Genomic DNA, 26,763 nt, shown 5'->3' with positions numbered 1-26,763 from the left:
CACCCTAATGACCAAAATGTTGTCAAAAAGAAAAAAAGGGTTTAAGTGAAGTGCTGAGCTTTCCAGGAAAAATGTTCAAAGTTTTATTTGTTTACGGAGTTGAATGCAAAACCTGCGTGCTTGTTATGTCATCAACAGGTGGCAGTGCTCAAAGAATATAATATTCAGCACGACTATGAGACAATGAGGAAAGTTTTACCATTTGCAGTTAAGAAAAGAGAGGATTGACCAACTAAAAGCTGGACTGAAAAAACAACCGTCTGCATTGACTGCAGCGTGACGTCAGTGATGGAGCAGTGACAGACACCTGATTGCAGACAAGTTGGAGCAAACATCCAAACCATTTTCAGATGGTGAACCTATAGAAAAATGCTGAAGGCTGCAGAAGTCTTGTTCCCAAAAAGCAGTCTGTCAAGGATTGTGATTACAGATACATCTCTGAGGAGACTTGGGCGCCATATTAAGGAATCCAGTCATTTATTGTATTTTCGGACACTATTAATGAAAGCACAGATACAGATATTGGACAACTGTGCATATTTCTTAGCCCTTGTGCTATCCTAGGCACTTTACCATTGGGAGTTGGGTCATCTAGACCCACTAGACAGTGCTCTGAACCTTTTTTCTTCAATGATTTGTGATCTTCACTGGTGTCCATGGATTACATGAAATCTTTCCACCTTTATCCACCTTTGTCGTGGTAGGGAGAACACGTCAATGTAAGGGTGGGGTCATCTAAAACAGCACAAGGGTTAGAGGTGCTGAAGAGACCGTTATAGCGGAGTTTCTTGAGTTGATGGACACAACAGCTGATGACATAGTCAGCTCTCTAGTTACTCTGCTGGACAATGTTGGAGTGAACTGGTCACGTGACGTGAGTTTGGTCATTGATGACGCCCATCAAAGGTCAGGAAGAAGGCAGAAACCAGGAAAAGATTCTTAGACATTTCATTGTGTTTTGGACACTTGAATGACAGTAAATATGTTTCTGCACAGGATCTGAATCCTGATATTGATGGCTGGCTGAAGTTTGAGGAGAGAAAGGAGGTTAACTCCAAATTCTTGTTATGTTCACAAATGTTTGCAAGTTTGATTCAGTTTAATTATTCATTGATTTGCACATTTACATTTTAAGCATGTGTTTCATTTTTTTTTCCATAGCCCCTCTTGAGTTTATTTATTTTTAACATTTAATCAGCTTCTACAACAGTGGGATTTTATGGCTATTTTCCATTGGGAGCATTTTTTTAGGTTAGCAACATCTGGAAAGAAAACCCTTCATTCAAAAACAAGAAACCCCAGTGATTCTTTTGAAACTATTTATTGAACATTTGAAACCAGATCTCAGTTAAATACAGAACTTTCTCTACATCCGCAAACAAAGACTGGCTTCACTTCATTAAACTCTGACAGGAGGGAATGTTACAGGACTTTGTAAGGCGCACGCTGTGCTGGAAGTAATTTGGCTTTCTGTTTTCTGATAGCAGAGACAAAACTAAATCAGAGTCTGCCTCCTCAATGTCCGACATGCTTCCCCTCTCCTCGCGAGTCTCACCTGCTGCCAGGCGATTCTGTAAAATCCCACAAGTCGGAAGCGAGAAGAGAAAAGCGGCGTAAGCACCAGCTCTGACTGAATCCTATTGAAGGTGGTCTCAGATGTGAAAAGCTAAAATCAAAATGATCAACATGAATATATTAGAAAAATGGCAATTAGTCTTTAATAAACACCTCACCTCATCACCTCCCAAAAAAAAAAGAAAAAAAAAAGACCAGGGTTATAAATTAAAACTGTCCAAATAAAATCAAGCGTTTTTGTTTATTCAGTTCCATTTCAAGACTGGAAAATCCTCATTAAAGAAACAAATGGCACTTTTCAGTCTCTTAAAGTGGAATCTGGAATCTCGACTCCAATGAAACTGACCCCGACCCTAAAATCAACTAATTTACATATATGGGTGAGCCACTCTTCAAGGTTGTGCTGCTCTCTCAGTTGTTACCCTTCAGATGACAGGAAGTGACAGCAAAGGGGGGGTGGGAGCAGGCTAAGCCACAGTTTTGAAGGTCTGCAATATGAGATTGGTTTGGTGGATGAGCCGGTTTGCACTGATGAAGACATTTATTGCCCTGAAACGAAAATGAGCAGACCAAAAATGAGCAGGAAACAAAAAGGAGGGTCGGTGCAAATAAGGAAGAACAACAATCTCTGCAAAAAGTTAATATTTAACAATTGCTTTTGTGTCAAATGCCTGCAAATATTTGTCATCTACACTCGCTTTAGCGCAGCACAACTTCCAACCCTGAAATGGCAGAGCTGAAGTTAATACCTGTAATAGTTTTTACAAACGATTAAAAGTTTTAATGTGTCTGCATAAAGTTCAGGAAATGCAAAATGTACACAAATATACATCAGCTTGACAATCATAAAATACTAAATTTACTTCTTACAGCCTTCAAAGACCAATATTTAGGATGTTTTATGTTTTTAAAATGTTTATAAAATGTTGGTAGAAAGAACAGAAAATAATCCTCGCATGTAATTTGATGATGTTTGATAAAAAGTTACAGGAAGAGACTTCGGTTTAAAGACATCCAAAAGATGGATTTCCAAAAAAGAAAAGCAAAACCCCCCAAAAAATGAAGAATTGATCGACAATTTATACCATGGTCTGGGTGTGCGTTAAAAGTGATAACCGCACGCCCCAAAGAGTGTGTGCGCGCGTGTGTGTGTGCGAGATTTTTTTATATATATATATATATATATATATATATATATATATATATATATATATATATATATATATACATGTATATACATATATATATATATATGTATATATATACATGTATATACATATATACATATATATATATATATATATATATATATATATATATATACATATATATATATATATATATACATGTATATATATATATATATATACATACATGTATATATATATATATATATACATACATGTATATATATATATATATATACATACATGTATATATATATATATATATACATACATATATATATATATATATATATATATATATATACATACATACATACATACATACATACATACATACATATACATACATATACATACATATACATACATACATACATACATACATACATACATACATACATACATACATACATACATACATACATACATACATACATACATACATACATACATACATACATACATACATACATACATACATACATACATATACATACATACATACATACATACATACATACATACATACATATATATATATATATATATATATATATATATATATATATATATATATATATATATATATATATATATATATATATATATATATATATATATATATCACAGAATCTCGACTCCAGCGGTGGTGTGGCACTATGTCACGGTTACGTGACAACGCGCCGCACCACGTAACAAATAGTCCGCTTTTTGTGAAAAAAGCAATCCAAATCGGGACAAAAACAAGAATTAAAGACTAAAAACTGGTTAAGATTTATTTCTTTTGTAAGTGACTATGGCCTTCAAAGTGTGCATTATCACTTTTTTATTAAATCTTGTAGAGATTTCTTTCACAGATTAAGATATTTCTAGTGTTTCCTAATGCTAACAAAAAACCTAAATGTTTGTATCTAAAAATTGTTATTTAAGAAAAAGTAAAGACTCGATTTGATGAATGAGGTGGAAAAGCAGATTTGCAGCGAGACAATCAGTCTGTGGATGTGCTAAAGTCCAGGTTGCTCTGATCCAGGCGTTTTCTCAGTGGTTGGGTGTGGCGTCTCTCATTTCCTCTTTTCAAAACTTCTCAGATTGTCTGTTAAATTTAGATCAGCTGAGTTTGCTAAACAATATCCAATCCAGGGTTTGGTTCAGCTGGGGAAAAAGAAAATCAGTAGAAGGGGGTATGAAGAACTCTACAACATCGTGTAGATGGCATGGCTCCTCAAACCACCTGCAAGTGAAGAACCTCTACAATCAACCTTAAACTACGAGGACTCTGTCTTCTTTCTCCAGACTCTGGGATCTTCATGTTTCAAACTGTCCTTTCCTCTGACCTAATCCAAAGAATGTGATGGTTGCAGTCCATGTCCTACATCCTGAGGTGGCTCTTCCATTCCACAATTAGCCAGCCTCTTGTTAAGCTTTCTAAAACGTCTCCACTTTGCATGAAGGAGACAGCACTCTGTGAGAAACCAGCTTCTTAAGCAACGAGCTGGCGTGTCTTACCTAGCTGGTGAGGGGAGTCACTGATCATCATCTGGTCAAGTCCAACAAACTCCTCCAGACTGTTATCAACCATTTAGAGGCTAAGAAATCCGAAGTGTGACAGTACAACACTTCAAAATCAAACTTCTGTTGCCGTAGTTTCTGAAGAAGTGAATTAGGGTTGTACCGATCGGGATGTCAGTCAGTCATCACGATGGACGATTTCATCAAATCGAGTCTTTCATCGTGGATGAGTCATTAGTTGGGAAATAAAATAAATTAAGTAATAAAGTAAAATCACAAATAATAATTGTATAATAACGAAAAATTAAAAATACGGGGGGTGAATCTGCTGCAAAAGGTCAGCATCAAAACTACAAACATGAAACAATCATAATTGTGATAAACAGAAAAAGAATAAATGAATTAGTCTGAGAGCTATCAGGGGATGGTATCATACAGTCTGTCCTTTTTTTCCCTCTTCTTTTTCAGGTTACAACTAGTAAATCAAAAATATGAAGACTTTGTTTAAAATATATATCCCTGATTTAAAAAAAATCTTCCATTTTTAAAACGTAATCCGACATTCGTGTGTATTCATAAATCTGAAGGCTTGACAATCAAACTCGTGGATGGACTCATTGTGAGATAAGAAATGGGTCATATATAACCCGAACTTGTCTGTCAGTGTTAAGTTCACACTTACTTTCCGTCTTTGAAGTATATTTTGAGGGTGTCGCTGAAACTCTTGGAGTATTTCACAAACTCCCTTTTCTGGTTCTCCAGAGCCTTGAAGAGAAGAAAAACCTTTAGAAACGAAGCTTTTGTGTTGACCGGCTGTCTTCTGGGGTTCCTGACTTACCCTGCGGTTCTGGTACTGATATTTCTTAATGACGTTGTTGACCGTATCCAGGAGCTCTTTGATGGCGCTGGCTATGTCTCTGTGAATTACAGTTAATACAGATTTAAATACAGGAAAAGTAAAAAGCGCATTTAAAGGAAGTATTTAAATGCATTTCATAAATTTCACAAAAACAAATCTTTTTTTACCTCCATGACGCATTTCCCTAAACGACTATATCTGTCCAACAAACAATTAAAAAATATAAAGCCATAAATTAGGTCAAATTCCCCTTTATTTTATTTTTTTATGAATTTGTTGAAAGACCTGGATTTGCCTTAAACGTTTGCTTCCACCTTTGATCATCCAAGAAAAGTATGATATCCTAACTGTTTCCTTGAAAGATGATTAGAGAGTGAATTATTATAAAATTCAGGTCCCCCTGCCAGGACTCGAACCGGGGGCCTTCTTGCTGTGAGGCAAGAGCGCTAACCACTGCGCCACCGTGCAGCCAAAAAAATATAAAAGGCATGAAAAAAAGAGTTTAATGTAAATTCAGAAAGTTATTACAAAAAAAGTATTAAAACTTGCAATACCCAAAAAAAAAATAATAAAAAAAAAAAAATACCCAAAATAAATAAGAGTCACTTCCGACTTTTCTTCTACAGAAGAAAAGTCTTATTTATATAGCGTATTAGTATACATTTTAAATATATAATATATATTTGAAATATATAAGTATTTCAAATATTTGTTATATATTTGAAATATATAACAAAAGCCTTTCAAAATAGAGCCAGAGGATTCAATGACCCAAAGCCTCACTAGAATCTCTACATTTCATTAAATTGTGTTTTTAGATGAAGTTTTTTTTTCTAAGGCTTGTGCCTGTAATTTAAAGATGGATTATTCAATACTGATACAAATTTGGAGTCCAAAGAGAAAACCATTTGGTTCTGCATGCACTCTGATTCTCCTGCAGATCACCACTGAGACTGGGAATTGTGGGGGGTTGATTGCTTTAGCTTTCATTCTGCTGCTCGCACTCACTTGATAGTTTGTAGGAAGCGTACTCTGTCGTTGATCTCATCTGGGATTTTGCTAAGGATGTGCTTCAGAGCTCGGGCCTTCTCGTTCAGGTCCTGGAACTCCTGTTCGGGCCGGTCAATCATGAACTCTGCAGCGAAGGGGAATTGAACACACATTTCCAGTAAGTTACTAAATAAATACCTGGAGGAACTTCAGAAAAGATTTACATAGAAGGAATGTATTCAGAACTCTTAAAGACAAAGAAAGGTGTTTTTTTTTCCCTTTTGGGTATCTGAAGCACAGAAATGATGTCTATTGTATTTCAAAGAACTGCTGTTGTGGGAAACTCCTGATTATAATTCAAGGTGTCCTTATCAAAGCATTTCAGGATTAAGGACATTCAGCTGAACGTGTGCAATACAGTTACCACTGTGTCACTAGTTTTATGAAATAAAGTCCAAGCAACTAACTAATTTTGAATGATAGATGTTAGAAACATGACTGTTGCTTTCTTGCAAATGGTTAAAAAAAACAGCTGAAAATGTAAAATTTCAAAGGGGTTTACCTTTAAAATCACTACAGAATGATGGTGCCATCAAGACTAATACAGCAATATTAATGCGTCATTCAAACCCGAATGCAGGTATTCAATTTGGTGAATTTTTGGCTCCCCAGAGCTTCCGTAGCGTTTGTTTCACACGGCAGTATGGCAAGCGACAAACAACAACATCATAGCACAGACGAAACAGCAAGCCACAGCATGGCTACCAGTGAGAGTGGGAAGTTTGATCCCAAGACAGGAATAAAATCATCTGTTGTTTGGAACTGGTATGGGTTTGCTGCCACAGACGTGGAGGGAGAGACCCCATGCTGCAACATTTGGCTAAAGCCCATCGCAGTCCCGCAGCGTGCTGACACACATACACATTCTACAACACCTATATAGTTAGTTCATTGGCTAAATAGTAGATAGTTGTCACTGTTATTTGTTAACAAAGAATACTGCGTTTTAATTATGAATCGTGTTCATTTGCGACGCAGCCGTCGAGGGATTTTGTGTTCGGCGGCGGCTGGTGGGGGGGCGGGGGCGGGGGGGGGGGGGGTGGTTGACCGCGGCACCTGCTGCTTGATCAGCGCAGTGCTCATAAATCCCACAGCGTCACAGCTCTAGTTTATATCTTGTGGGACACAAAAAAAAAAAAAAAAACGACTTCTCAAGTACCGATAGCAGAACCGGTGAGGTCAGATCTTACAGAAGAATGTTGCCCCGGGGCTCGTTCAATACCAGGGCTCGGTACCCATCCCTAGGAAAGGGGCATGGTTGAGAACAATCACCGAAGCAGCCGCTTTGCATATAGCCAAAGACATGGTACCCATAGATGCCGTGGAGAAGACGGGGTTTATTCATTTAATTAAAACCTTAGACCCCGGATCTGAGCTGTATTGTTAATTCTTTAGAAAATGGTGCTACTCTCAAGGTGAATGTTTGTCTCCTTTCAGTCTAGACTACAAAGTGTGACTTTGATTCCAAGAGTGTGTTCATTTATTTATTATTCATCCCAGAAATGGGGGTTACATTTGTCTTGCTTTTGATTTAATAAAAGCAAAATTAGCTTCAAATGTCTGCCGTTTGTAATTATTTCTGTCCTTAAGTGGGGGTGGGGGGTGGGGGCAGGGCTCCAGACTAACTTTTTTCACTAGGAGCACAGTGGCCCCTAACTGAAAATTTTAGGGGCACAACCAGAAAATTTAGGGGCGCATACCGTAAATCAACATTCTAACAAAATCTATTAATTTCCACTGCATTACTAATAAATACTTTAATAATAGATGCAGAAATTACAATGTGCCGTTTCTAATTCAGTGTCACATTTTATTCTGCACTTTTGAAGATGCAACAACAAGGTAAACTGACAGCACCATCGCTGTCATGACAGTACAAATAGTAAAGAAAACGGATGGAAATTCATGTTGGTGACACCAAATAAGTGCAGCCAAGATGCACAACAAGCGTGTTTGAGATCACCCAGGTGGACTCAACGCTGCGCAGATCACCTGGTGTGTGACATATATTTTTGTTTTTGCTCCAACATTAACTGTCAATCATCACAAAAATATCGGGAGAAAGGGGTGGGAGCAAGGGGCAAACCTACCCGGACACAGCTGGAAATTTAGTACTGAACTGACTGAAAGCTGCCCTACAGACTACAAAACAATGCATTATGGGACATGTGTCCTGATGGTTTTTGTAGTGGAGTGATTAATTAAAATAATTTAAAATACCAATTCATTAAAAAAGGCTACATACATTACAAAATATTAAAATAATCATAAAATATATAATAACACAGATCATACTAAGGGGGAGAGGGATATTAAAACTAAATTGAATGTTAAGGACTCCAATTTCCTGTTCTCCTTCAGTCTTGCTGCAGATTCGCTTTCATCTCACAGCCCCCCCCCCCCCCCCCCCCCCCTGCTCTCTCCAACGATCCAGGTGAGCCGCCGGTTCATCTCAAACACGTCTATCGTTGCATTTTCCCCAAGTGTTTTCAGTGTGTCTACAACTAATGTTTTTGCTCGAGCGTGTTTAAAGTTCAAGCCCCGTTAGCTGTCACGCATGTAGGTGTGGGACATTTATTCTCCTCAGCTGCCCCGACTCCCGCGGGACGGGAGCGGTGTGCTGCCGTAACCCGTATGATGCGCCGCCGTAACCGTAACCAAAACCTAAACCTTCCTCCGGGTCTGTGTGACCCAGAGAAAAGTTCAGCACGGACTGCATGTATTTAGAAAATTACGAGCGAATAGATATGTTCTAGAAAGGAAAGTAAGGAACTCCTTAATGTGGTCCGGGGAAGGGGGCTGTCAGGTTTCCTGCTTGCAAAACCCTGTCATTGTCACGCCCCCAAGAGTCATATACCCCACTGTGATTGGTTGGTCAGCTCTAGGCCCCTCCCCCTACACGCATTTTAGCCACTCACATTGACTTTCCCTATTCTTCTCACACGCAGTGGCCGCCTCACACACAGGCATCACGCGAGAGTGTACGTGCTCGCGTTTCATGAGTATGTGCGCGAGTGTGTGTGTCTGCCTGCGTGCGTGTGCGCTCGCGTCTCATTGATTATTTCATTGATCATTGACGTGCCCCTTCCACGTTTAATGTATAAAAAAATACGAAGGGTGGGGGAGGCAAATTTACTGCTCGCACATGTGCGACTGGATGTAAAATTCAGTCGCACACTCTCAAATTTTGGTCGCAAAATGCGACCAATTGCTCGCAGTCTGGAGCCCTGGGTGGGGGGTTATCGGAAATCGAAATAAAAAAAAAATTTAAATTGGAGATTTTATTTTTAGGCCATATCGCCCAGCCTTACCTAATCCATGATCCATTTCTAGAGAAAGAATCTGGATCTGGAGATCAGTAACCTTTGCAGAGTCTTTTTTCATTCAGAGAGAGAGTTTTCCTGGAATAAGGGAGACTATCCATGATGCAACTTTAACCCTTGTGCTATCCTAGGCACTTTAACATTAGGAGTTGGGTCATCTAGACCCACTAGACAGTGCGCTGAACCTTTTTTCTTCAATGATTTGTGATCTTCACTGGTGTCCATGGATTACATGAAATCTTTCCACCTTTATCCACCTTTGTCATGGTAGGGAGAACACGTCAATGTAAGGGTGGGGTCATCTAAGATAGCACAAGGGTCAGCACAAAAAAAGGTAAACACAAAACAAATCTCTCCCCCAAAAAAATAAAAGACTTAAACAATAAAGTTTACGGTGCAAATCCTAAAAAATACTTTTTACATTGATGCAGCGTTTCCCTCAGCAGTCCTACAAATTCACATACATCCCATTAAAACATGTAGTCGCTCTGCTCTCAACGATCCTTTCCTCATTCGCTCACCTTTCACATCATCTGCTGCCATGCGCAGCAGGGATTCGGTGAAGTTGATTTGGACGTTCTTTTTCTCCAAGATCTTCATGATGATGTCCTGGGTCAGACCAGGGTTCTCCCTCTCCGCCTGGCAGGTGTGGACAGACATAACAGGGTGAGGAGGAGGAAGGAAAATGAAATAACCATAGCCCCATCCACCTTGAATTAAGGAGGGGAAAGCGAGAAGAGGCTTTAATTAGGGGTTCAACGGACAAAGGCCACTTTGCTGCTCGTCGTCCATAAGTGTGAGCGGTTCAGATAAACGCACAAAAGCCCTGCCTCTGAATTATTTAGCCCACTTTACAGCCAGGAAGCAGCAGGGGGCAGAGAGAGTATTCAGAGGGAAAAATGTCAGAGCAAGGCAGCTGTAAAGTGATCATATCTGCCTTCGATTTGCATTCAAGCTGCCTCCACATCAAAGTTTCATCTGCACAAACTACAAACACAACTGCACATCTTCCCATTTACCCTTACTGTCCAATAGAAGCATTCCAGGAACATGAAAGTCCAACTTAACATTAATATTCTTTTTAGGCTGTGAGGAGATCATGGGAGAACCATCAGGAAGAAGAATGTTTAGTATTTTACTTTGTTTTTTTTTTTAAGCAAAGAAATTTGTTTTATCCTTTTTCATTATAAAAGATGTAAAATATTATTATTATTAATTTCTGTTGCTTTTAAGAAGGTGAATGGAAAAATGACTTTGGTGAAAAATCTCAGCAAGTTCTTTTTTTTTAAAGCTAAATTCAACATGAAGGAAGTTAAACACAGAAAAGCTTTTTTCTTTTTTAAAGCAGAAGTCATTCATTTAATTTCCAGATGCCCTCCCCAACCATGAAGACGCATAACTCAACAATAGGATTTATTTTTTTAAATTACTGTACCCAATTGCTATGACACACATTCATACTCTTTGCAACATACATATGACAGGAGTGGGATCACATGATTTTACATTTCCTCTTGGTTGATTCACGAGGTCTCACCTTTATGAAAGCTGCCCTGAGCGTCTGAGCTGCTGATGGATTGATTCTCTCCAGCTAAAAAGAAGAAACAAAGAAAAAAAGTACAGGCCATTAAAAAACAAAACACACCAGGACAGAGAGCGGTGCTTAGCGTTAACAAAAACGTTCACAGAAAAGAGAAAAGATTAGAAACAATTTTTGAGAAGCATTTACTATTACAAAATTTTGAAAAAAGTTCAGAAATATCAATTCTTCTACTTTAGGTACTAAATTTGGATTTTATGATAAGAGAAACATCTGTCAACTTCAATTAAAACTCTATAAAAAATATGTATTTTTTGGACTAATGTTTTTTCATTTTTTAATTGTGATGGCAATGTTACCTCATTAAAAACTGGGAACATCACAGCATACAGCGTCATGGATACCATGGAGTTAGTCTCCGCTTCATTCTTCATCTCCTCCATTGTCATCCTCCAGGGAGGAGCAGCACTTGTTAAATTAGTGACAAAGAAAGTGCAGCTCTCGCACACTCACACATACACCCACTCACATACACACACAATCACTCACACACACAGACACACACACACACAGACACACATACACACACACAGGACAAGCCGCACAAGTTCCAGAATGCAAGTGACCTGCAAAGAAAATAAAACAACAATAGACGGTTATTGATGAAGGTTAGAAATTTGATTATCTTTATAAAAACCAGCTTTTGGTTTCCATTAACTTGATGGTGAATCATTGGTTTTACTTTTACAAAGATATTAGTCCTTGTTCAATTACATCGGTTCCAATTCCGCAAGAAAATAATTTCTAGATATGAGCCGAAATAATTTACAGAACTTGGTACCGAGAGGAAAAACAGAATATTGCTTAGCCTTGCTCCTAATTGGGGAAGTAGCTCTTCTATCTACAAGCTCCATTCATTCAAATATAAATTTCAAAACATTGTTGGCACATTGTGCAAAGGCGCAAATATTAGAGTAAAATCCATAAACAGATTTTTTTTTAATGGAAATAGACTGACATTCCAGCTACCATTAGAAAGAGCAGCTGGAATGGACAGCCTTAGGTTTCAGTCACACTTGACCTGTTCAAGTTAAAGAAAAAGAAATGATCCAAGTTAGTTTACAGCTTGTAAATGTTTCACTAATGCCATAACAGGGGTCTACCATAAAAGGAAAAGGAAAATAAAAAAATACCTGACTATATATTAGTCATAAAGCACAAAGGGGTAGGTACCAAGTGCCACTTCAGGGGGGGTACTTGGGGTTTTTAATAAAATAAGAAGCTAATTATAATTGTAAAAGTATAATGAAATCTAAATCCAATTTTATTATTGTTAAAGATATTTCAATTAAGATTTAAAATAATTCTCTATAATTCGTTCATAAATACAATTTTGTACCTACATTTATAGACTACTCTTATGAATTTACATTAAACCCCCAAAAAACAACAACATAGGGGCTTACCTAACCTAAAATGTTTTATGTTTTTTTTTTATCTGCAGAGATAAAACTCAAATTAAAGTTTTTCAAATAAATCTACAGTGCCACATAGTAGTTTGTTCTGTGATGATTAATAGCAGTTACTAAAAAGTAAAATCTGAAAAATAAAGAATCATACGCTAACCCGCCCACACAGAGGCTATGTTTTGACGCCAAAGGTAAGAGAACCTGTTGACTTTTTTAATTTGGTTAAGGGGAGTGGCACGCTTTAATAATGTTCCTTTTTTTTTAACAAAACCTCACTGTGAACTTAACTGAAAATCTAATTTAAATCTAATTACTTGACAAACAATATTATTATCGCTAAGTTTCTAAAACGCAACATACGTAAAGAAGTAACTAGTCACATTAGAAAAAAAAAAACTACTTCACAGACTAGGTAAGAATGACAAGTGTTCGTAGATGAAATATTACTGAAAACGGTGAGTGTAAATGCTTAAACAAAAGGAGACAAAGTTGGTCTAGTTTTTATTCGTATAATGGTGTCTGAAGCGCTGCTCGTCTCAGTTGGAAGCTAAACTGACCAGTTAACACTAGCTACCGAAATACAGATAGCCCTAGTAGGTGGTAGTGCTAACGAGCTATCAGAAAGGCTAAGTCGCTGACGTATCATAAAATTAAGAAATGTATTTTAAATAAAACGAAGTAATGTCAATGTTTAAAAAACAGCACTATTACCTGTTGGTGTTAAGTCACACATGTAAATCGATCTAATTTTAAAGACATTCACTTGAGGCCTATAAGCGATCGAATCGATATTAGCAAACTGCTAGCTTTGAATAGCGTAGCTAGCTCAAATAAATTGAAGCTTTAATCCCAAACGGCCCTAAACACTTACACAAACTGACTGCGCTGCGCAAATTATCCTATACTTGTAAAAAAAAAACGATATTTGGTTCTACCTTTGATCTGACTTCTTTAAACTGCTGGCTATTCCGTCGATTGCCTTTTAGCTCCTGTGTTTTCTTTACAACTTGAGGCGGAAGTTTCTTCGGACTGGCCCGAACGACATTTTCCGGACCATTGCTACGTAAACGCCCATTTATCCAATCAGAGAGCGGAAACCGAAACTGTGCAACATACGTCATTTAAATGCTCGCGTTTCAATCGTTGCAATCATTTTTCGAGTAAACAGTACTTTTATGGTTTCACATAATTAAATAATAAGCGAATATAAAATAACATCAATAATAAAATACTTTAAACAATAATTAAAAAAATTCATGATAATAACAATTACACACCAAAAAAAACAGGATGTATTTTATACCATGAACATAATTGGTAGTAACTCACAATAAAAGTATTTAATTACACAAACACTCAACTTTGTAAAATAACAGTTATGTAAAGTATTACCAATAAATATATTTTACATTTCACTCAGTGAATGTTTAGTAACTCTTGTATTACAACAGACTTGCCACCTCAGCAGTAGCCTATAGGTGTTGTAGGTCACTGTACGCTTTTTCACATTTTTGTCTCAAATTAAATTATGGAGACAAATTTCCTGTTAGGATAACTAGACCTAAAAAAATTATTTCCTTTTCATGTCAGGTCCATTTCACCCCTTAAATCCATATCTGCCTGACCTGTTGTTGTAAGTTAAGGGTGGTCATATTAACCTACTTCAAGTAGCATTTTATTTGTGGATATTAGTCTTTTAGAGGTACATAAGGCTTTTTTTTAGAGTAGTAATACTTTTCAAAAAAGTATAGACTAAAATGCCACTTTAAATTGTTATGGTTTGCTTGTGCAGGTACAAGCTTAAAGGTAATGCTTCAGGAGACATGTGAAGCAGTGCGATTTTGAGCCAGAATTCTTTTAATACAAGGCATTACTTCAGAAATGTGTTACGTTTTGGAAGTAACTTGCAAAAAACTGATTATAACCAAAGTAAAAGAAAAATTAAACATGTTTACTTAAAAAGGAGTAAAAAAAAACAAAACACTCCATTTCCACCACCCAAATGATGGTGTTAATTTTTTATATTATTTACAATTTCTCTATTTTTTATTAGGTTCAAGAAGTTGTCATCAAACTCTTTCAACCCTTTAACTATCCAACCAAGACAAAATCAAATTTTTAAAAAACTGTTTTTTTCTGCTGCTAATTACCTTGGGGGAGTAATTCACACAATGTTTTTTAATCTCAATTTTTCTAAATGTGCTCTACTGTTTGGTGGAGCAGGCAGTTGAGTGTGAACGCTGATCTGATTCTGCCCTCTGGAGGAAGAGCAGAAGAACAGTTTTATCACAAAAAGAAACACACTGGTAACCAACAGGAAACTTTCATCAACCTGAGAAACGGTAGTGAAAGCAGTGAGTCCACAGACAAACCCTTTCATTGAAAAATGTAAAGCTCACTGCATAAAACTGGTTTAAGATGTGGTCAAACAAATTTATAAGTGAATCTATTATTAAAGACAAAATTGTGTTTTAGGTGTTTATAACATGTTCCAGTAACATTATTCTCAAGATGTAGGACATAGAGAGAATTGAGCTTAAAATTGTATTTCTGAGAATATGTCTTTATTAAAACTGTTGGGATTTAGGAACAGAAGAAAAAAAGCAGTTTAAAAAGAGCTAATTTGTTACAAATTTATGGTTTGTGACTGTAAGTATTTGTAACTGTTGTTACAAGGAGTTAAAACCAGAACAAAGATCAACCATGAAAAGTCTAACAAAAGTTTAAGGGTTTTCTGTTAAAAGTACCAAGGGTTACAATTTTGGAGTTAAATCAGTAAATAAAATAGTTCTTTCTTTTTCTTTAATCTTTGAAAAGAAAACAGAATGAGATCAAGTTTACCCCAAGCCAAAAGAAAGTTTTAAAACCTGTTTAAGGTAATTGACCTCCAGTTAACACAGTCAGTCTGATGTCATTCTGCAACCATGGACTCTTGACCATAAGAATAGGAATTATGATGAAAAAATGTTACATCATCAGAGTTCCTTACTTTTGAAATATTCCTATTTAAATTGAAACCATCACATTGTTAATGTGAAAGAATTTGCTTGTTTTCTTTGACTGATTGAAGGCAGGCTTTTGACTCCTCTCCCTGCTGACCTTGTGAAACCAATGACCTTTTCTTTACAATTCTCCATTGTGTTGGGACTTACCTCATGACTTTTCTGCCTCAACCCTCCTGGACACAGCCTTTTTTTAGGTCAGCAGTGGAAAAACCTTTCATTGCTATTGGATTGAAGATCTCGGAAATAGGCTACATTAGATCACAGTGACAGCAGAGAAACAAACCTAGTTTCAGTGAAATGTTCTATGTTATCATCTTGACTATCAAGAAAACATCGACATTCTGCAGAGTCAAAACAACCGTGGAAGGAAATACTATCTAACATCCTTTCTGACGCTCTCTTCACACATGATGCATGCTTCATATGTTGATATTAGTAAAAGGTTGTTGTGGTATGATGCATGCAAATTACGCAGCCGATATGGTCTTGTACCCTTTCTTGGTGTTTCAGCAGCAGAAGTGTGGTATTGTTTTGTGTAGATAGACAGTTCACAATGCAATGTAAACGTTGACTTTCTAGAAGACCTGCCATTCTTTATGAAAGCACAGGAGCCCCAGTCAGCAGGATCTTCAGCTTTTGGGTTTCCTAGATCCACACACAACCAACCTAGTGGGCGGCTCAGCTGGTGTGTTGGAGTAAATCTTGTTGGCGGAACTGATTGTGATATCTGTGCTCCCACGCTCTGCAATATTTTTCGCACGCATAAAGATGCAGACGTCAGTTTCCACATGAAAGTACTTGTCGAATCCTTGAAGACCAGTTTTATGTGCGATGAGGACAGCATTATTTCCCTTTGTAACTAACCAGGCGTTGATGTAGTCAGTTAGACAATCTTAAGTGCAAGGAGTTAGAACATCTTGTTGTCAGTAAGTAGATGAAGTTTTGACACTTTGAAAGAAAAGTGTTTATCCTCTTGCATTTTTCTCCCTGGTTGTGTTTGTGCCTGGTATTGGTTTGGTAACCATACGTTCCCACATTATAGATTTGGTTTGTCATCGTGTTCTGGTTGTTGTTGGCCTATGTCCAGCATTGGTCAAAGCATCTTTCAACTCTGCTGAGTAATGGACAACCCAGAAGAGAAGAGAAGAAGGACTTTTCCTTCTGATTCTTGGACCTTTGGAACAACAGGATGGATGTCAGTAAAGACCAAACTGTTAAGCCTCTCACCCTGGCTCACTGCTACTGCACTGCAAAAACAGGCCCTAGAAATTGGTAGATTTTCTTTAAATAAACAACAACAAAAATATACTAATGAGGTAAGTCTTACCAAGAATTCTCATTATAAGGAAAAAAATCAAGTCACTCAGACATGTTTTCTCAAACTAAAATGAATTTGCTAATGACAAATTTTCTTAATAAGTTTTTCTTGCAAGACAGAAAATAATACACTTTTCTTGAACACAGCTTTGTTCGTCTGCTGGAAGAATTGCAGATCTCACCTTCTGCTCTGACAGAAGATAGAGAGCTTTGAAAGGAGACAGAAATGGATATGTTGATTTAGGATTGTTTTTTGTTCTGCCACATTTTATTTTTCCATTTATTTCTAAATCAGACATCATTTTGAAGTATGATTTAAAAAAAGAAATCATCGATTATAGCTGTGAACTATTATCACATGCACTCCTAAAACATGGCTTATTTCTTAAACCCAAACATTGGGTTCAAATTCAAATGTTATTTGTTACTTATATAATACAGTATGAGATGAAATTAACTGCACGAATGTACAACAGAGCGCAAGGTCTATAAGCAGTAGATATATAAAAAAAGATAAAAATTGAGGTAACTAAGTATAAAAAAAACATTTCAATAAAATATAGCCTACTGTAAAGTATAAACAGCATTGTTAGTGTTAAGATCACATAGTGTAAAGTGTCCATGTTCTGCCAAGTGTTCAAAACATATAAAGTGATGATACTGTGCAGAAATTGTGTAGAATAGTAAAGTTTTCTGTTCAGAAACAGCTGAAGTAGTTATTCATGTTCAATGGTTGTTCATTTTGGATTACTTTTTGGAGAAACACACCTTTGATTTAGGTCATAGTAGTTTCATTTTTCATTTTAGCTCAATTTATGTCTTTTTCCTGAGTGTTTTTTTTTGTGTGTGTGTATTTTTCCTGAGCTAAAACAGCAAAAGGTTTTTAGTGCGTCACATTTTTAAGAAAGTAGATATAAATGTATAAAATTTACAGACTGTTTCTAACTTGAGGCGCTCCAATTTTCGAAAATGAAAATGTCATGTTTGTGGCATTTCTATACAAACAGAACTCATTAAACCAAACTTTGAATTAAACAAATATTTGAAATTCAGACAAACACAACTCAAGTAGTTTGATTCAAACCTGCAAAATAGAAATTAAGAATAGAAGATTGAAGAGCCAGAGTGTGCTATTTATTACCATGAAGTTTAATTCCAGTCACATCTGAAACATGCATAACAGTTATACATTCATTTAAATGTAACTTTATTAACTGTTACACATTTAAATATACTCTTAATCTCTCTTTACTGTCCACCTGTGAAGGAAATCACCTCTTCTGGATTTAAAGCAATCAGATTAAAGTCAATTTATTGCACTTTTGGGGCAAAGATTCAAGATATTATGTCCCTTAATGGTTTTCTCAATGACATCACTGATGTTAAAGGACAAATTCAGAGCAGTGTACATTGAAATGCGCTCTAACAGTTTTAATCCGACAGTAAGAACAATCAGTGTCACGGGAGTGGAAAATTACCCCTCATGGCACGCCTGTTAAAGCTGCCCGTGCAAACCTTCACCAGCATAACCAGGTCAGATACAGCAGGTCAAACTTCAAAGCCTGTTATTGAGGTGATTTCATTTATTTGCCTTTTACTATTCTGTGATAAGAAATGACTACATCTGGCCAGGGGCTTTAATAAGTGGTTCAAAATATAAATTCTCCATAAAACACAGTGTAAAAGATCGTATTTATACTGACTTGAACTTTACTTGGCTACAAGTGAAAACGACACTTTTTACAGCTTCATTTGCAATCTTCAAGAAAAAAACAATGATTATTATTATTTTAGCAGTATTTAATAAAAAATACACAATAGTTTTAACATGTGCCTTAATAAAAGGGAAAAAAGTTCAAAATCCTAGTTTAAGTCCTCCTGATATCAAGCTAAAGGTGATCACTGGGTCAGTTTGTCACACTGTAAAAGCATTGTGTAAGGCATAATGTGCTGAACTTGTGTACTCTTTTCGTCTCAGCTGATCTCAGAGGGCCAATCCAGACTGTGAACATCAGATGATTAAAAAGCAGAGGCAACCAGCAGACATTAACTGCAATTAACGGTGTTGCATGAGCAATACACACAGCCACCCTCCCATATCAATTTATAAAAGCAGTTACGCAGCGGCTGGAGCTTTCATTTTGCAATTCTGGCTATAAATCGAATGATCCCCTCACTTGCCCATGAGATAGATCTAAAAGGTTTATATGAATAGAAAGATGTGCTTGTCTGTATCTGGTAGACAGCCATGTGCTTTTGTAAAACAAAATGTGTCGTGGTGGGAAAACCTAAAAAAGATATTTCATGATGTAGGTTATGGATGGGAAATGAAGAAATTGACAACCTAAAATTATTTTTTAATTATTTTAAAGTCCCACTCCAAAGCAGTCCCAGTAGTCTTTTAATTTTAATTATACTGTTTTTAGCAAAAAAAAAACCTGTGTCGTTTTCTAAGACATTGTTTCTGCTGAGCAGCAGAGAGTTCATCAGAAATTTCCCTCTGAGTTGTGCGGGACAGTTGGCACAGAGTAAGCCTGCCTTCATTTCCCATCATCCCTTTGTTTACAGTCTTTCTGCTGCTCCTGATTCACAATAATTTGAATAAAGAAATACATAGAAATGCAATTTTAAGCTTAATCTTCTTTATGTATCCAGGACACATTTTTTAAGAACATCTTAAAAACACCCAAAACATGATTTTCATTGGAGTAGGTCTTTAAATACCCAACTTTTGTGAGGAGTTACTCGTGTTTTGAAACACATTTATACTGTTATATATATATTTTTTTATCTTATATTTTGTCTCATTTACTTTTTTCATTCCACAAAATAAACCACATTTAAATTTTTGCTTCCAATCACCTTGTGAATTTTGCAGAAATATCTCTCCCTTGTCGTTCTATATACCGCTGAAGACTTTTTTAGAGTAAACTGATTACCTAAACTAAGAGCAATTTAATTCTTAAGATAAGATAAGATAAAATGACATAGGACTTTATTGAACCCCGGGGGGAAATTGGGTTGTCACAGCCAAAAATAGGAAAATTATTTTTTAATGCCCAAGTTCATTTGGAATTTGGCAAAACTAAAACGGATTTATTATCACATTATATCAGGCATCATAGGTCAATTTAAATTTGATCATCTTCTGATCTTTTTTTCCAAACTTATTTAAACACACAAAACAGCACGATAATCTTGTTCCAAGGTGAAGGTTATTTTCTCGAGCACAAGTATGATAAGTAAGATGTGGTGTTTTCAACAAAGTATAGGTGGAATTAAGAATGTTCATGTTTTTCCGTTTCCATCTTCAAATGTCACTATGAACTAGAGATGGATATCAGCGTTGAAGCTGCAAGATGTAACTTTTCAGCATTAGATGTTAAAACCTTGATCTGCTTCATATGGTCACATTACTTGAGCCGAAATTAACCTGTTATTTTTAAAAACCTAATGGGTCGGGTGCCGGGGCTGGCTTGCGGAGACGGGGCGCCAGCTGGGTGGTGGGCGGCTCATGGGTTCTCTGGGCCCTGGCCTCGTCCTTGGCCCGTGTCTCGGTGTCCGGTGGCCCCCATGGCTGCCGCCTGGCACGGCTAAGCACGCCTGCCCAGTGGCCTGGGGGCCCAGACGCCGGAGGGGGCCCCTGTTGGGGGCCTCCTCTGCACTTGGCTGGGTGGGTGGGCGGTCCCCTCCTGCCCCCCTCCTGGGCTGCTTGGGTCCCGTCAATGGGGGCGCTCCTGGCCTGGGGATCTCTCCCCCCTTCTCCTGGTCTGGCTGGTCGGGCTGGGGAGGATCTGGTTCCCCTTATGAACACACGGTTCACTTCGGCAGCGTGCATGTATCTCCACCCCCACGTGCACACTGCCACACTGCTCCCTGTCTGCTTCATCCCTCCTCCTAACCCATCGTGTATTGATGGACTGATGTCTTCCGCTCATCTGCGTGTCAGAATTTCACCTTTGGAAGTGATATTTGTCGTCTCAGCAGATCTGGTATAATTGTAACACATCTTAAAATAATAACTTATTCAAGTAGTTGTATCCCCCACTTTCTCCACCTCTCTTCCTTTCACTCTCTTCCTCTCCCTCCCCACACACACTAAATGTAACAAATAAATAAAAAAATAAAAAAATAAAAACAAATCTACACCCTGGTTTCTCGAAGTTATATAACCTCTTTTTGTAATAGTAAAACCTGTCCAACACAAAAGGCCTTCAGCTCTAATCTGTTTGCTCAGTTGTTGGACAGAACAAGTTATAAAACAAAATAAATAAATAAATGAATAATAAAAAACTAATGTGAAAGGAGAGTTTGAGGTGGATTCAATGTTTTTATGTAGATTATTGAAAATCATGGGGCTCTTTAAATTGTTTCACATTTGCAGCTTTGAAATTTTAAGGTAAAAAACTAAATTAAATAACTTTTGTGTTCATTTTCTTTGCAAAATTGATAGTCTCTTTTGATTTATCTATTATGAAAAATGTTATGGTTTACACATCTTCAACCAGCATTTGCTGATTTATTAGTTTTATTTTGGAATGTAGGAGACACTGCAACCTACTTATTTCTGTAGAAATAAAATTACATGAATTTGATTGTTTACCTCCATGACTATGTATACATGCTATGAATATTATATCTGGATTTCGATCAAAATAGGCTTTTATTAATGGGAGACAACGCCTATTTCTCATCACTCATTGTGTGCCTTGTTTTTCTGGAAAAATCCCGCAGCAGACCGGTGGAGATGGAAGATTAAAATCCACGTGCAGAACCCTCTGGAACGGAAAATTTCAAGCAGACTGCAGGACCTCCCCGAGAAAAGGAGCTCTGCTATTCGCTGCTCGTCCTTTTGTCTCCATCCTTTCGGCTTACATAAGAGGACGGGACCGGTGCGATTCACTGAACCGACACACGAGGGAGACTTCACTGCAGCTCCGGAGATTCAGCGCATCACGACCTACTCGACTTTTAGCTTCGATCAACCAAAGGAAATCTTCTTGCTCTTTCAGAATTATCCCATTTAATCAAGGTGAGACCATTTCCGGTGTTCATTTTTTTCGTTTTACAATGAATATCTCAGCAAAAGTCATCATGAAATGTATTGTCGGATGTTTTCAAACTCCTTACAGACTTTTACCATGTCCGTGAACATCCACATAAACAGTCCCAACGTGAAGTACACGGATACTCACATCTTTGCGAAGTATTCTTATGAGAGTACGTCCGTGCAGCAGGACGGGAGCAACATCACGGTGAGTGACGCACTTCCCGGCCGGTAGGTCCTGGTTCATCATGCGCACGCCGGGACCGCAGCTCATTTCGGTTGTGCTCCCCCGCCGCTGCAGGTGACTCCGCGCTCCACGGAGATGACGTTTCGCACCGAGCGGCGGGTCCCGCGGCTCGGCGTAATGCTGGTGGGCTGGGGGGGCAACAACGGGACCACCGTCACCGCGGCTGTGCTGGCCAACAAGCTGGGGCTGACCTGGAGGACCAAGAACGGGGAGATGGTGAGGGGAGACTGTTACTTCATATATACAGTTTTTTTCTGTGGAGAATCAACAAGTGAGAATTATTATTATTATGTTTTATTTAAATAAATAAATAAAATTGAGCACATTTAAATAATCGTTCGTTAAAAAAACAATAGCTCATTGATTAACGTAGTAATTAATGTAGTTGGCTGAAAAAATCCTCATCATTTGTCTTCCGCGTTCACATTCAGCCTTCACCCCTTCAAACTCCGCCCCCTCGATCATCACGCTGAATCTGGTTTGCCTCTAACTCTTAAGCCCCGCCCCATTAAAGTTCATCTGAGGCCGCATTTACACGGCATGGTTTTTTTCGCCCAAACTTTATTGAATGTATCAATTCAATACAGAACAATGCAAAACAGCAACAAGGAAGGAACAAGCCAGGGGGTTATTGTTACATTTTACACTAATACATTGAAACTGACGCACAGATCAAATGTTTTAATGGCTTTCTTATTGTCAGACTTTCTTATTGTGTTCATGTATTGTTTGAACTCATTGATAAAGACAGAAAAATGAAATAGATGGGGCAGTTCATTGTATTTTTTTTAAATAAAACTTTATGTAAAAACACAACACAATATATTATGAGATAAAATAACTCAAAAATGTATAACAGACCTGAAAATGTACTATTAATAGAATGCAGGACATTTTTTACTCCCCTGACATCAACATTTAGAGGAAACACTAAAGTTAAAATAACTTAAAACATAATATGATACAGCATACCAATTGTAATCTATTCTGAACAGAAGAATGAATGCAAATCTCTTATTTTTCTTACCCATTGCCCACAGAAAGCAAACTACTATGGCTCCCTGCTGCAGTCCTCCACAGTCTGTCTGGGATCGGGGTTGGAGGGAGAAGTAAATGTTCCATTCCGTGACGTCCTGCCCATGGTTCACCCCAACAACATTGTGTTTGATGGTATGCTACACTATCCTCCTGATAAAAACAAAAGGAAAAAAAATAACTTCATTTGTCTCAATTAAAAATGATGAAATAAGCTCATTTGAAGGAATTCAAAACATTTTTTTAGGGTGGGATATCTCCTCCATGGATCTGGGCAGAGCAATGGAGAGAGCTAAGGTGCTTGACTGGTCTCTGCAGGAGCAGCTGCGCCCTTACATGAGCTGCCTAAAACCAAGGCCATCCATCTATATCCCAGAATTCATTGCTGCAAATCAGGAGAGCCGAGCAGACAATGTCCTCACTGGAACTTTGACAGAGCAGGTGAAAAGAGTCTCTGGTCCTCTTGTGTTGGTTTTCAGATCATCTTTTTACAGTTGATTGACAAAAAAAATGGGAATTACCCTTCAGGTGGAGCAGATCCGAGCTGACATTAGGGACTTCAGACAGTCCAGCGGCGTGGACAAAGTCATCGTTTTGTGGACGGCAAACACAGAACGCTTCTGTGATATTGTTCCAGGCATCAATGACACAGCTAAAAACCTGCTGGCTGCCATCCAGGTGAGTGAAGATGATTGCTTGAACTCAAGTTTCAAGCTCAAATGACATAGTACTAGGCCTGCACAATAAATCACAAATTTATCATTATTGCGATATCAAGCTGTTTCATATGCATATCGCAAAAGTCTGCAAAAATTGCGACAAATGGTTACCTGAAATGTGCTAAAATAATCTTACGGCAGCTTGAAGTATTTAGCAGATCAAATAAATCCCTTTATACATTTGACCAATGGGATGGAGCCCTTCACGTTGTTGTCTAAGCAGATCAAGCCTTTTATTGTTAGATGATTATGTTGTTTCTTATTTAAATTAAACTGTACCAGTGAAATGGAAATTACGTTTTTAGTCATTTTGCTATTTGTTCATAAATTGCAAGTTATATCGTCATCGCAATATTGATTACAAATGACGCAAATCATGAGTTTTCCTTATATTGTGCAGTCCTACTGAGCACTCTGATTAATGTCTATTCTTGTCTTTTTTTTTTCCATCTATCAGGCTGGGGCAGAAGTCTCCCCTTCCACTCTGTTTGCAGTGGCCAGCATACTGGAGGGCTGCGCCTACATTAACGGAGCTCCTCAGAACACCTTTGTTCCTGGAGCAGTAGAGCTGGCCATGCAGAGAGGCGTCTTCATCGCCGGCGATGACTTTAAGTCCGGTCAAACCAAGATCAAGTCAGTGCTGGTGGACTTTCTGGTTAGCGCAGGCATCAAGGTACAAGCAGGGTTTGATGTTTTGGGGGAAATTAAACCTACTTTACTTACTTAAAACAAAAACGTTTCTTTTCTTTTTTTCAGCCAACGTCTATTGTCAGTTACAATCACCTTGGCAACAATGACGGGAAAAACTTGTCGGCCCCGCAGCAGTTTCGCTCCAAAGAGATTTCTAAGAGCAATGTAGTTGATGACATTGTCCAGTCCAACCCCATTTTGTACAAGCCTGGAGAGAAACCCGACCACTGTGTAAGTCAGAGCATCACAAATGTGAGGAAATCCACAGCAGCGGTTAGACGTCAAGAAAATTCCAACCTCTTCTCTGTCTTATTTTAGGTGGTGATTAAATATGTCCCTTATGTGGGAGACAGCAAACGAGCCATGGATGAGTACACATCAGAAATCATGATGGGAGGACTCAATACTATTGCAATGCACAACACCTGTGAGGTGAGTTGTTTTTTTTTTCTGCAGCCATAAGCCACGTTGTGAACAGACATAGAGGAGAGATGCTCAGCATCAAGATCTCATGCATACACATTAAGGTCATTTAAACTGAAGCTGCACAATCCTGGAAGTAATTTAAGGTTCAAACTGAACACAATTCATTTTTGAACCATCAGTGGTATCAAATTTACAAACACATTTTTAATATTATTTATTTTGATGCGTTCATTGTAATTACACTTAAAGTAAGGTTTTATTAAATCTGAAATTCAGAAACACTAGCTCCCTCCAGTGGTGGAATAAAAAATAATGGCAACCATTTAGAAATAAAAAAATTAAATGGCAAGTGTGCATGAGCACATAAATATTTCATGTTAGTAAATATTTTTTCTCACTCCTTCATAACCAATTACCTTTTTTCTTATCTCGACAGGATTCTCTGCTTGCAAGCCCCATCATTCTTGACCTGGTGATCCTAACTGAGCTTTGTCAGCGTGTGAGCATCAAGCCTCAGGGAGAAGAAGACTTCCAGTCTTTCCACAGCGTCTTAGCCCTCCTCTCCTACCTCTGCAAGGCCCCAATGGTGCCATCAGGGACCCCTGTTATCAATGCCTTCTTCCGTCAGAGGGCTTGCATTGAAAACATCATGAGGTGTGAATTTAAAAAAAATATGCAGCACACTGTTTTATTTGATTTCTTTGTATGTGCATAAACTAGGTTCTTGTTCACCTTCTAACAGCAGTCTTTGTGTTTTCAGGGCATGCCTTGGTCTTCCTCCTCAGAACCACATGATGCTTGAGCACAAGCTGCAGAGGAACTTCCTGTCTGCACACACAACCTATGTCAACAGCGACGTGGCTGCTTTGAAAACATTTACACTCCCCAATGGGAAACATGTACCTATCCCCATCACAAACGGAATTCACGCACACGAGAATGACACTGCATGTGCTCTGTGATTGCACATTTTTAGCTAAAACAAAGTGCAAAACTACTGTAAGCCTATTTTTTTAGAAGAACAAGTATTTTGTGATCAAACAAAAGACATTTGAGAATTTAACTAGGTGTTAAAATAAAATGATTTTAGAGTACTTGTGATAAATATCATTCATGTAGAAGAAATGTGTTAAGTCTTTTTAGTCTGTATTATATTTGAAGTTTACTAAGCTGCTGTGCCTCAGTACTGTTCAACTGTATACTGTGCTGCATTCCTAAAAAATACTGTTTTAAAAACAGATTTAGGTTTTGCTTTATTTGTTTTTTGTTTTCTAGTCTTGTGTCATTGTGTAAATGCCTATTTATATACAATAAACATAAGTATTGATTTCCCTAAACTGCTTTTTTTTTTCTTTCGGTTCACCTTCTAAGGTCTAGCCTATGTTCATTTTAATAAAAAACATATTATGCAAATTAATCTGCAACAGCCAGCACATATGTTGAGCAACCTAATATTTTTTAACATTTATTACATGTAGAAAATGTATTCATGTAATTATCTGCAGTTTTTAAGAAAAGGAATTACAAGCACTCAATATTTGTCAAGGAACAATAATAATGTGTTTTTATTTCATTGGAACAGATTAAAACTTAATACATTTCTACAAAACATTTTAAAACTTTTAGAAAATCTGTTGGGAGAAAAAAATAGAACAAAATCATAATTCTTTCTACATGAGTTTTCCTATCATCTCTGGAAAAATGCCACCTTCACACACGTGTGTGTGTGTTGGTGTGTTATTCTGCAAGTGTACCAATCCCCAGC

At 37.6% G+C, this 26,763-nt stretch overlaps 2 protein-coding genes across 3 annotated transcripts; one reads left to right on the top strand and one right to left on the bottom strand.

Moving 5' to 3' along the window:
- Positions 1–1,305: 1,305 nt before the first annotated feature.
- Positions 1,306–13,607, bottom strand: pdcd10b (programmed cell death 10b). Of its 2 annotated transcripts, none has more exons than XM_023951780.2 (8): positions 13,448–13,607; positions 11,403–11,669; positions 11,041–11,094; positions 10,025–10,142; positions 6,139–6,265; positions 5,110–5,188; positions 4,954–5,036; positions 1,306–2,124 (listed from the first exon to the last, which is right to left on the bottom strand). In XM_023951780.2, the coding sequence occupies exons 2-8, from the start codon at positions 11,490–11,492 to the stop codon at positions 2,043–2,045; spliced, it is 633 nt and encodes a 210-aa protein (XP_023807548.1). In that variant the 5' UTR covers positions 11,493–11,669; positions 13,448–13,607; the 3' UTR covers positions 1,306–2,042. The 2 variants fall into 2 exon arrangements, with proteins under 2 accessions (XP_023807548.1, XP_023807549.1); XM_023951781.2 differs by having other exon boundaries at positions 13,224–13,543.
- Positions 13,608–21,726: 8,119 nt separating this feature from the next.
- On the top strand, positions 21,727–26,335 carry LOC101160609 (inositol-3-phosphate synthase 1-A). Its single transcript, XM_004082221.5, has 11 exons — positions 21,727–21,866; positions 21,967–22,089; positions 22,183–22,344; positions 23,169–23,298; positions 23,411–23,604; positions 23,692–23,841; positions 24,340–24,555; positions 24,639–24,803; positions 24,891–25,004; positions 25,435–25,652; positions 25,759–26,335. The coding sequence occupies exons 2-11, from the start codon at positions 21,976–21,978 to the stop codon at positions 25,958–25,960; spliced, it is 1,665 nt and encodes a 554-aa protein (XP_004082269.1). The 5' UTR covers positions 21,727–21,866; positions 21,967–21,975; the 3' UTR covers positions 25,961–26,335.
- Positions 26,336–26,763: the final 428 nt, after the last annotated feature.

Source organism: Oryzias latipes, chromosome 22 (genome assembly GCF_053564925.1).
Source record: "Oryzias latipes strain Hd-rR chromosome 22, Olatipes_Hd-rR_3.1".
Taxonomy (NCBI): Eukaryota; Metazoa; Chordata; class Actinopteri; order Beloniformes; family Adrianichthyidae; genus Oryzias; species Oryzias latipes.
The sequence above is the reverse complement of the archived record's forward strand: the minus strand, read 5'-3'. Positions and strand labels throughout refer to the sequence as shown.

Excerpts from the sequence above, each read along its gene's own strand:
- pdcd10b (XM_023951780.2), bottom strand. The coding sequence starts at position 11,492 with ATGACAATGGAGGAGATGAAGAATGAAGCGGAGACTAACTCCATGGTA. Across the intron at positions 11,095-11,402 it reads TGTTCCCAGTTTTTAATGAG|CTGGAGAGAATCAATCCATC; the intron begins GTAACATTGCCA and ends TCTTCTTTTTAG. Across the intron at positions 6,266-10,024 it reads GGCAGCAGATGATGTGAAAG|AGTTCATGATTGACCGGCCC; the intron begins GTGAGCGAATGA and ends CCTTCGCTGCAG.
- LOC101160609 (XM_004082221.5), top strand. The coding sequence starts at position 21,976 with ATGTCCGTGAACATCCACATAAACAGTCCCAACGTGAAGTACACGGAT. Across the intron at positions 23,605-23,691 it reads CTGGAACTTTGACAGAGCAG|GTGGAGCAGATCCGAGCTGA; the intron begins GTGAAAAGAGTC and ends ATTACCCTTCAG. Across the intron at positions 25,653-25,758 it reads TGCATTGAAAACATCATGAG|GGCATGCCTTGGTCTTCCTC; the intron begins GTGTGAATTTAA and ends TTGTGTTTTCAG.